Source organism: Protobothrops mucrosquamatus, unplaced genomic scaffold, assembly GCF_001527695.2.
Source record: "Protobothrops mucrosquamatus isolate PMUCROS unplaced genomic scaffold, P.Mucros_1.0 scaffold3612, whole genome shotgun sequence".
NCBI classification, from domain to species: Eukaryota; Metazoa; Chordata; class Lepidosauria; order Squamata; family Viperidae; genus Protobothrops; species Protobothrops mucrosquamatus.
Genome location: NW_015389575.1, coordinates 99,791 through 111,823, shown reverse-complemented (window position 1 = coordinate 111,823; position 12,033 = coordinate 99,791). Strand labels below are relative to the sequence as shown.

General features: G+C 36.1%; 1 protein-coding gene across 1 annotated transcript in view; it reads right to left on the bottom strand.

Moving 5' to 3' along the window:
- Positions 1 to 1,168: 1,168 nt before the first annotated feature.
- BBS5 (Bardet-Biedl syndrome 5) overlaps positions 1,169 to 12,033 on the bottom strand; it is a gene marked incomplete in the record, with an annotated part of 25,358 nt that continues 14,493 nt past the window's right edge. Inside the window, 7 exon segments of the mRNA XM_029286421.1 lie at positions 1,169 to 1,543; positions 5,399 to 5,422; positions 6,471 to 6,554; positions 6,653 to 6,787; positions 7,797 to 7,859; positions 8,782 to 8,877; positions 11,068 to 11,203. Of these exon segments, the coding sequence (XP_029142254.1) occupies positions 1,442 to 1,543; positions 5,399 to 5,422; positions 6,471 to 6,554; positions 6,653 to 6,787; positions 7,797 to 7,859; positions 8,782 to 8,877; positions 11,068 to 11,203 (640 nt within the window).

Genomic DNA, 12,033 nt, shown 5'->3' with positions numbered 1-12,033 from the left:
AATCATTTTTTGGAGATGTTCTGGTTTCTTGTGGCTAACACTTTGTATCAGCCACATATTGATGAAATACCAGATTACCTTGTGCCACCAATGACTTCTCCCAGTGATTTCACAAAGATGTAGAACAACAGGGAAAGATTCCCCGTGACCTGGAGCTCCCTAGGTTTTGACCTCTTCCCTTCCAATTCTATCAACTGGAACACACTCTTCAGGAAGGAGAACCACTGCTTAACAGTTAAGAGTTCAGTTAATTCTTGTCACTGTCTCAGAAGAATACTACGGTTGGTGGTATCAAAAGTCATCTAAAGATTAAGTAGCACTGGAAAAGTCACTCTCCCCTTAGTGCAGACATGTCAAACACAAGGCCCGGGGGCCGGATGCGGCCCACGAAGTGGTTTCATGTGGCCTGGGAAGCCATCCTGGAAACAGTGAGGGAACGGCCCCCGCTGCCTTGGCCCTGGCCCAGGCCAGCTGGGAGCCAATGTACAATTTTGTGGTGGTCATCTTGGCACTTGCCCTGGTGGACCATACCTTGGCACTTGCCCCGGTCCCATCCCCTTCTGCCAGAGATCCTCAGATCTGTCCCACTCCTGCCCAGGCCCGCACAGGCACCCTTGACGCAAATGATATAGAACTGGCCACGCCCACCCAGTAGGCCACACCCACTCCGTCCACGCCCACCCAGTAGGCTGCACCCACTCTGGCCACACCACCTGGCCCCCCCAGGGCAACCACAATGCTGATGTGACCCTCAGTGAAATTGAGTTTGATACCCCTGCCTTAGTGGTTCTCTTAGTTCAGAAACTAGTCAGCCACTTGGCAGAGAAGATTCCCACCATGGCAGTTAATTCCACAAAGTAAATTACTCCAGAGTAAATCAGAATTAGCCCCCAATCTGTTCATTCCAAACTTTTCATTGTCAGGGAAGAGACACAACCTGGGACAAGAAGTAGCAATATATCTTCCCTACTTATGGATTTCAGTGGGAAAGACAATTCCCTTGAGTCTAAAGGCCCAGCAAAATTATCTTCATACTTGGGGGTGTATGAACTGTTTTGCTTCTTCATTTAGGACTCATTGTGAGCCACAGCTGAAAGATATAGAGCAGAACACCATAGCTACCAAAGCAACCACAACATTCAAATTTAGAACATCTTTTCTCAGTTTACACTATGAACTATCAGTTTTATTTACAGTGACATTTAAATAATACACAATGGATGTTAATGCAAGCAGTTAAAGTACTGTATAAAGGTACAAAGCAGAGCTTAAATATCTTATATATGCAAGCAATTACATTAAAACTATACAAGAACACTATTTTTTTCTTGCAATCTACGTAAAAGAGGTAGCTTATAGCTTAACTGATTAAAAAGACTGCAGCAAGACTTTTAGAGACAAAGTATATTTTGTTAATTATTACATCTTTTTAAAATGAATATCAACCCATTACTTCCCAGAGTCCTTGCAGCGTGAATCCATCTTTTAGTTTTTCTATGGCGAGTCCTAGCTCTTCAGAAAAAACAGGCTCGCGGTCTTGTTGCTATTTGAAGGAGAAAAAAACAACAACAACAACTGTAAGCAAATTGTGGTTAGTATTGTTAACAAGAATCTAATTCAGTTTTATTGTAACTTTAAAAAAATACCTTGTTTCCATCAGCAAAATAAGCCTATGATAGAAAAATAAAAATAAGTTACTGTGGTATTCAGCATTATTTTTAACTGAAAGTCAGGCAGTAAATTAATTCATTTAAAAACTTTCTATTATACAATGGCATGCAAATAAACTTCTGTTATTTCAAAGATAGCAAAATCTCATCGCCTATGTAATTTAATTAGTATTAAATAAAATAAATTCATTTTCAATTTTAAATCCTGTTTTCCAAGGCATTCCTCTTAATATGTATATTATTATATATATTCTAAATATAGAACTTACAGCAAATAAACAATTAGCTTTGAACTGATATATCACATGCAACTAAACAACTAATTTATTCCTAGTATTAAAAAAAGAGCTGGGATTTTTTGTTTAATGTAATGTTATTTCTCACTGTTTGAAAATAAACTGTTGCTTGAATAGGCAGCACACAATAGTTATAAATAAGTAAATGAATAAAGGACAACTAACTTTAACTGATAATTTCTTAGGTTACTCGATTAATAGCATAAAATGACAATTGTTAGTGTAATATTACATCCAAGAGATACATCTTAGTTTATTAACATTTTGACACGGTTTGTGAGCTCATTACAATTTACTGACCAGTTTAGTACACATAAGCATACAGGGACCTTATTAGTTTTAAGAGACACTTACCACAAAGGCATCTGTCTGCTCATTTGCCTCTATTTCTACATCCTCCTCTATTTGTTCTACGGTCAAATCTTCGAGCTGCTGAGGCTGAATATTAATAAAGAAAAAAATGTAAAACAACAACCTACATTTGTTTAATATCTTTAAACAAAAGCTGGGATTTATTGAAATTTCAAAAAGTGTACCTTTTCTTCCATTTCATAATCTACTCCAAATATAGGACTGACTGAAAACACTTTATGCAATGAATTTATTTCTTTTGCGGTTTCCTCTAATTTTTCAATTGGGTCAATCTTAAATCCAAGCACATATCCTCCAGTCTGTAAAAGAGTAATATGTTAAACAAAACTTACATAATAATTATGCTTCAGCATAATTATCCAAATTCAGTAAATCAGGTATATTTTATGGATTCAAAAATGGTTCATTATCATATGAGAAATCAATGGCACGGTATTACTTTACCATAAATCATGTTTAAATGTGTAATACAGATAAACTGAACATTTAAGAAAAACAACTAGAAGGTGCAGTGAGAGTTACTTCTTAACCAGAAGTATAGATAGATACTATCTACAGATAGATAGATAGATAGATAGATTAGATAGATAGATAGATAGATAGATAGATAGATAGATAGATAGATGGATGGATGGATGGATGGATGGATGGATGGATGGATGGATGGATGGATGGATGTAGAAATACACAATATACACACAGTATATGTCTATACATAAAGTGTGTGTCTGTGTGTAAACCCAACTAAAATGCATTGTATAATATATATGTATATTAGATAATTTGTATGTGTATATATATATATATATGTGTGTGTGTGTGTGTGTGTGTATAATACAATGCATTTTAGTTGGGTTTCCATGTGTTCATTTTCATGTACCATTTTTTTGTGAATGAATATAATTTTTAAGATACTGTTACAAAAGCAACTGGACAGTTCAAGGCTGGAAGCTATTTTTAAATACTAATCTCAGCAGCAGCATGAGAAAAGTAATAAGCAATGACACATGCATTTCCAAAGCCATTTATTCAGTCTTACTCCAACTTCTCAGAAGCAGACAATTTTAAGACTGCACTCACAATTTTTATAGGAATTTTTATAGGAATACATTGCTCAAAAATAGTACATGACCAAGCTGGTATGGCATGTTTCATTCAGAGATCTGATTGGCCACCTGCTGCTAATTTATCATGGTCATTATTATGTCAAACAGGGGTTATTCCTCTGTCCTTGTTCTTTTGGACCTCTCAGCGGCTTTTGATACCGTGGACCACGGTATCATGCTGCGGCGTCTCGGTGAGTTGGGAGTGGGAGGCACCGTTATGCAGTGGTTCTCCTCCTTCCTCACCGACCGTACGCAGTCTGTATTGGCAGGGGGACAGAGGTCGACTCCTAGACCCCTAACCTGNAGAAACGTCTTCAATCATTTTTTGGAGATGTTCTGGTTTCTTGTGGCTAACACTTTGTATCAGCCACATATTGATGAAATACCAGATTACCTTGTGCCACCAATGACTTCTCCCAGTGATTTCACAAAGATGTAGAACAACAGGGAAAGATTCCCCGTGACCTGGAGCTCCCTAGGTTTTGACCTCTTCCCTTCCAATTTTCTATCAACTGGAACACACTCTTCAGGAAGGAGAACCACTGCTTAACAGTTAAGAGTTCAGTTAATTCTTGTCACTGTCTCAGAAGAATACTACGGTTGGTGGTATCAAAAGTCATCTAAAGATTAAGTAGCACTGGAAAAGTCACTCTCCCCTTAGTGCAGACATGTCAAACACAAGGCCCGGGGGCCGGATGCGGCCCACGAAGTGGTTTCATGTGGCCTGCGAAGCCATCCTGGAAACAGTGAGGGAACGGCCCCCGCTGCCTTGGCCCTGGCCCAGGCCAGCTGGGAGCCAATGTACAATTTTGTGGTGGTCATCTTGGCACTTGCCCTGGTGGACCATACCTTGGCACTTGCCCCGGTCCCATCCCCTTCTGCCAGAGATCCTCAGATCTGTCCCACTCCTGCCCAGGCCCGCACAGGCACCCTTGACGCAAATGATATAGAACTGGCCACGCCCACCCAGTAGGCCACACCCACTCCGTCCACGCCCACCCAGTAGGCTGCACCCACTCTGGCCACACCACCTGGCCCCCCCAGGGCAACCACAATGCTGATGCGACCCTCAGTGAAATTGAGTTTGATACCCCTGCCTTAGTGGTTCTCTTAGTTCAGAAACTAGTCAGCCACTTGGCAGAGAAGATTCCCACCATGGCAGTTAATTCCACAAAGTAAATTACTCCAGAGTAAATCAGAATTAGCCCCCAATCTGTTCATTCCAAACGTTTCATTGTCAGGGAAGAGACACAACCTGGGACAAGAAGTAGCAATATATCTCCCCTACTTATGGATTCCAGTGGGAAAGACAATTCCCTTGAGTCTAAAGGCCCAGCAAAATTATCTTCATACTTGGGGGTGTATGAACTGTTTTGCTTCTTCATTTAGGACTCATTGTGAGCCACAGCTGAAAGATATAGAGCAGAACACCATACCAAAGCAACCACAACATTCAAATTTAGAACATCTTTTCTCAGTTTACACTATGAACTATCAGTTTTATTTACAGTGACATTTAAATAATACACAATGGATGTTAACGCAAGCAGTTAAAGTACTGTATAAAGGTACAAAGCAGAGTTTAAATATCTTATATATAAAAGCAATTACATTAAAACTATACAAGAACACTATTTTCTTCTTGCAACTATGTAATAGAGGTAGCTTATAGCTTAACTGATTAAAAAGACTGCAGCAAGACTTTTAGAGACAAAGTATATTTTGTTAATTATTAAATCTGTTTAAAATGAATATCAACCCATTACTTCCCAGAGTCCTTGCAGTGTGAATCCATCTTTTAGTTTTTCTATGGCGAGTCCTAGCTCTTCAGAAAAAACAGGCTCACGGTCTTGTTGCTATTTGAAGGACAAAAACAACAACAACTGTAAGCAAATTGTGGTTAGTATTGTTAACAAGAATCTAATTCAGTTTTATTGTAACTTTAAAAAAATACCTTGTTTCCATCAGCAAAATAAGCCTGTGATAGAAAAATAAAAATAAGTTACTGTGATATTCAGCATTATTTTTAACTGAAAGTCAGGCAGTAAATTAATTCATTTAAAAACTTTCTATTATACAATGGCATGCAAATAAACTTCTATTATTTCAAAGATAGCAAAATCTCATCGCCTATGTAATTTAATTAGTATTAAATAAAATAAATTCATTTTCAATTTTAAATCCTGTTTTCCAAGGCATTCCTCTTAATATGTATATTATTATATATATTCTAAATCAGTGGTTCTCAACCTTTTTAATGCCGCGACCCCAACCGGTCGTAAGTCGAGGACTAAACCGGTCATAAGTCGAGAACTAAACCGGCCGTAAGTCGAGGACTACCCAACCGGTCGTAGGTCAAGGACTTTCCCTGCCCGGGAGCGTCGCGCATGCATGGTTCCGCCCCCTGCGCCGGCCGAGGCATAGCTGGCAAGCGGCAGAGACGGAGCAGGCCGACCACCAGCTGGCCCAGCCCAAGGGAGGTAAGGCACCCGCTGGAAAAGGGGGAAAAAATGGCGGACAAAAAAAATGGCGGACAAAAAAATGGCGGACAGCCTTGCTTGGCGACCCCCATGAAATGGTCGATCAACCCCAAATGGGGTCCTGACCCACAGGTTGAGAACCACTGTTCTAAATATAGAACTTACAGCAAATAAACAATTAGCTTTGAACTGATATATCACATGCAACTAAACAACTAATTTATTCCTAGTATTAAAAAAAGAGCTGGGATTTTTTGTTTAATGTAATGTTATTTCTCACTGTTTGAAAATAAACTGTTGCTTGAATAGGCAGCACACAATAGTTATAAATAAGTAAATGAATAAAGGACAACTAACTTTAACTGATAATTTCTTAGGTTACTCGATTAATAGCATAAAATGACAATTGTTAGTGTAATATTACATCCAAGAGATACATCTTAGTTTATTAACATTTTGACACGGTTTGTGAGCTCATTACAATTTACTGACCAGTTTAGTACACATAACCATACAGGGAGCTTATTAGGTTTAAGAGACACTTACCACAAAGGCATCTGTCTGCTCATTTGCCTCTATTTCTACATCCTCCTCTATTTGTTCTACGGTCAAATCTTCGAGCTGCTGAGGCTGAATATTAATAAAGAAAAAAAATTGAAACAACAACCTACATTTCTTTAATATCTTTAAACAAAAGCTGGGATTTATTGAAATTTCAAAAAGTGTACCTTTTCTTCCATTTCATAATCTACTCCAAATATAGGACTGACTGAAAACACTTTATGCAATGAATTTATTTCTTTTGCGGTTTCCTCTAATTTTTCAATTGGGTCAATCTTAAATCCAAGCACATATCCTCCAGTCTGTAAAAGAGTAATATGTTAAACAAAACTTACATAATAATTATGCTTGAGCATAATTATCCAAATTCAGTAAATCAAGTATATTTTATGGATTCAAAAATGGTTCATTATCATATGAGAAATCAATGGCACGGTATTACTTTACCATAAATCATGTTTAAATGTGTAATACAGATAAACTGAACATTTAAGAAAAACAACTAGAAGATGCAGTGAGAGTTACTTCTTAATCAGAAGTATAGATAGATACTATCTACAGATAGATAGATAGATAGATAGATAGATAGATAGATGGATGGATGGATGGATGGATGGATGGATGGATGGAGAAATACACAATATACACACAGTATATGTCTATACATAAAGTGTGTGTCTGTGTGTAAACCCAACTAAAATGCATTGTATAATATATATGTATATTAGATAATTTGTATGTGTATATATATGTGTGTGTGTGTGTGTGTATAATACAATGCATTTTAGTTGGGTTTCCATGTGTTCATTTTCATGTACCATTTTTTTGTGAATGAATATAATTTTTAAGATACTGTTACAAAAGCAACTGGACAGTTCAAGGCTGGAAGCTATTTTTAAATACTAATCTCAGCAGCAGCATGAGAAAAGTAATAAGCAATGACACATGCATTTCCAAAGCCATTTATTCAGTCTTACTCCAACTTCTCAGAAGCAGACAATTTCAAGACTGCAGTCACAATTTTTATAGGAATTTTTATAGGAATACATTGCTCAAAAATAGTACATGACCAAGCTGGTATGGCATGTTTCATTCAGAGATCTGATTGGCCACCTGCTGCTAATTTATCATGGTCATTATTATGTCTTTTCAATACTTAGGCTTATTTACCAAGTAAAATACCAGGCTACTATGTTATGCTAATCAAAGCAATAATTTCTCTAGAACTGAATAACAGAAAGTAAAATATGTTTATTATAAATCAAATGGTATATGAACTGAAATAAATAAATTATACCATTAGTTTCTTACCGCCTGAGAACTTTCAATGACAAGTGCCAAGCCAAATTTTGAATCTCTAATCTTTATAGAACGCTGGATGCAAAGATTATAAAAATATATGTGTTAAAACATTTTTAAAATAGATTCTTAACAAAAGTAACTGAAAATACCAATACAGTCTCTTGCAATTAAGCTCTTTGTAATTATGCAAAATATTTGAAAAGAGAAAACCAAAAAACACACTGAAAAAGCAAACTTTCGTGATATTGTGATAAATCAGAATTTAATATTTGTATGGTTACTTCCACAACATCTTTAGCTGGCATGACAATAATTACCTTGGAAACCAAATAAAGTTTGGCACATTTAAAGAGTGGTATAATTTCCTAATTTAGACCATGACATCCAAAGCAAAGTTTCTAGTTTACACATACCGAATGCCGCTCATCATACCACCTCTAATATGTATTATTGCTTAATTTCCTTTCTCCACTGTTTCACTGTAGTGAAAATACTGCTAACTTGCCTCATAAACATGATAAAGAGATCTTTAGTACTAATCAGACATGAGTGTTGTGCAATTTACAGTTTGTTTGTTTTTTAACAAAATTACAATTGTGGGAGATAGAAGTGTCAATGGCACTGATGTGTGTGACGTCTCCACTACTTATCCACGGTCTCAGCAAAAAGATAATTAGTCTGAGAAATGAGTAGTCCTCTTCCATGAGACTTGCAGTTAGGGAAGGAAAGCTTAAATGCTTCCTTTTCAAATGACACAATCCTAATAATTACAGCCATTTGAAAATGGAGTACTATATTAACAAGGAGATAGCTTCACATATAATTAAACCCTAACAACCCATACATACACCCACTTATGAGCACATGTGGGTGATCTGGTAGGGGAGTGAAAGATTACTGATTTCAATTGCAAGAGCCAAGTATACATTTTGCACAATTAAAATAATATAATATGTGATCATTACTAATAAGAGAGATAATTGTAGCTACTTACAATTTGCAGATATGGTATACTGACATTAAAGCTATCATTCATATTAGCGTGCCAAACCACTCTAACATTTGTAATAAAAAATGTACCCAGGTTTCCCTAGAAAAAGAAATAAAGCAAAATAAATCAGGCTCCCTGAATCCTTCATATGTCTACATATTTGTGTAAAGTCTAAATAGAACAGCACATTTCCTAAAGTAAAACTGACATTTAAACACTTATTTAAGTAAGAAACTCATTGGGAATCACCTGTAATAGAAATCATGCTACAAAGGAGGAAACTCTCTGATATTCCTGCCAAGTTCTCAAAATAATATGCTATTCAAATACAATGGCATGCAAGTTAAATTTAGATTGTTCCAGAGGCAACTACTAATATCAAAGTGACAGTATTCAAAAAGAGCTGTTTTGCTCCGTAATGCTGATTTTCTTCCTACGGTATTTTAGCTAAACTCTTAGATGTTAAAACAACTCTATGTGAGAAAATGTTCCTTTGTGAATTTTTTAAAATAATTCCTGAGATCCAACTGAACAAGCTGTACCCATCTATGATTATAATAAAGATTTGATTTGGCTCACAGAGTTAGAAACAACTGAAAAACAATTGAGCAACAATTGCCAGAAAACAGCTGCATGGGCAGTTCTTGAGGCCTCTAGGGTGGCCCATATTACATCGCTATTCCTCAAGTTGCACTGGCTGCCAGTTTGCTCCCGAATCCAATTCAAGGTTTTGTCACCTTTAAAGCCCTTCATGGTATGGGTCCAGACTATCTGAGAAACTGGCTCACCCCGATGGGATTAGCCCGCCCCACTTGTGCTGGCAGAAGAGGCATGCTACGTACCCCATTAAGCCAAGGAATTTCACCTGGCAGAGTCCAGATGAAGAACCTTTTCGGCTGTGGTTCCCACCCTCTGGAACATCTTGTCCCTTGGAGTCAGATCTGCTCCCATCATTTTGGCCTTCCAAAAGGTCCTGAAGACATGCCTATGGCAACTAGCCTGGGGCCCTAATGAGGTGGCACGTTGGTAGCATGTTGGAGGTGGCTAATGGAGTAGAGAACACCCCACCTACTCCCTGTGTGCCTTTTGTTCCTTCCCTCTCCATCTTGCTTAGTTTTATTTTATTTTTTTTAATTTAAGATCCTTATTTATTGTTTTAATGTTTTTAGTGCATTTTATTCAATGTCTGTAAGTCACCTAGAGTTGCCTTTGGAGAGATGGTAGGTATTGCTGCTTGATAAATTGATAAATATATAAATAAATATTTCTGATCCTATAATATAATACTATTATATAACAAACGGTAAGTTTAATAGACGTCAAAGTTGGAAGATCATAGTTTTAGTGGTTCCTGCCTCAGGAAATACAGTCTAACTATCTACAGCAAATAAAACGTCTTAGTAAATGTAACAATGCTTTCCTGTGATAATTATTCTGATTCCTTTCTAATTACTATAACTATGATAATTATTGCAGTAGTTATTGTAGTGGTTCAAAGACAGAAGCACTGAGCTAGATTTATACCTGTAAAAGTATACAATTTAGGTTTTCAAGCTATATGGTTGTGACATTTCCACCTGACACAATAAGCCATGCCTGTTGACATTAACCTGATGTGTCAACTAAATTCAATTAAAACATCATAAAGTAGTGAAAATACGGACAGGTTACCTTCCTCTTTAAAAATCACTTTCCATTTTTCTAACTAATGATAAATAGCATGAAGAGTATGTACAAAAGATCTATTGCATTTTAGAAGAGTTAAAAAAAACCAACCCAGCTCTACTTGCAGCTTTGGCACATACACAAGCATACTTCTGTTTAATGCACTGTTCATCATGGTTTGTGGTTGCACAACTGTATCTATAGGAAACTGGCTAGCTCCCTCTCAACTCTGCTTTTACAATATTAACTTACTTTATTTCTGATTTTATATAAGTTCTTTGTCTTGAAACTGCTTTACATAGCTTTCCTCATTTACAAATGCAATGCTTGTTACATTTTGTTCCTAAATTATCTACTGTTTTCTTACTATGGTCATTACTTCTTGTACTGCCCTAAGTTTTAAGTGACTTGGATAGTCTTTATGGGACAATGAAGTATTAATTATGCTGGTCTATGACTGTAATAAAGATCTGATTTGATCAGAAGTATTAATGCTAAGAACAGTCTACTATTCCACATACTATAATAAAATAGATTGTGTATGGGTTATACAATCCTTTTGGCACATTAGACATTTTTTAAGAAACCACTTTTTAAATATTGTTTTCTCATGCCACCTCATACCTGGTCACTAGATAAGTTCCAAACACCATTTATTTTGTCATACACTTGTTCTTTTGGTAACAATCTTAATTGCTTGTTCTGAATTAATGCAGATCTCAACTTCAGTTCCCGGTACATTTTCGATGTTTCATAAGCTCTAGAAACAGCGGAACACATAGTTTTAACATTTTCATTTTTAATCTCACTTTATTTAAAAACATATCCATAAAATAGTCCATTTTGTATACAATTCAGTCCACAATTTACCGATGAGTAAACTGACCATATTAAGCAGCAGTAAAAAAATATACAGAAAAAAGTAAGACATATTCATTATATATCAGCATCCCTGCAGTCAGCCCTGAGTCCGCAAGGAGAAGGGCGGGATATAAATGTAAATAAATAAATAAATAAATAAATAAATAAATAAATAAATAAATAAACAAACAAACAAACAAACAAACAAACAAACAAACAAACAAACAAACAAACAAACAAACCTCAATCTTCTGTAAGTGGCCCATACTGTTCTGGATATTTTTTGATATAAAAGATGCAGACTCATAGAAATACACATTTGTTCAATGCACAAAATGTAAGCTTATTCTTAGCATCCAACTATTTCTTAGATTTTTAAGAAATAGCAGGTTAACTTGCTATCATTTAAACTAAAACAAAAAGGATACAAATAAAAATAGAACTAAACAATGATATAAATTTCTTTCTTAGAAAACAATAGTTTTTTGTTTCTATCACAGTTGGACCCAAAATTTTCGATAGTCATTAGCAGCTTTTAATATATCCAGAACTACCTCTCTCTCCGTGTGTGTGTATATGGATTCAATTAAAAAGCCCTAAAATAAAATAACTTATCATGGACTTTTAAAATGTACAAAATGTTGAGGAGATTGTGGAACAGGGATGGTAAGAGAAGGATTTTGAAATACAGGGTAGAGATCTGCATTTGTAAATACTAAATTGTATTAT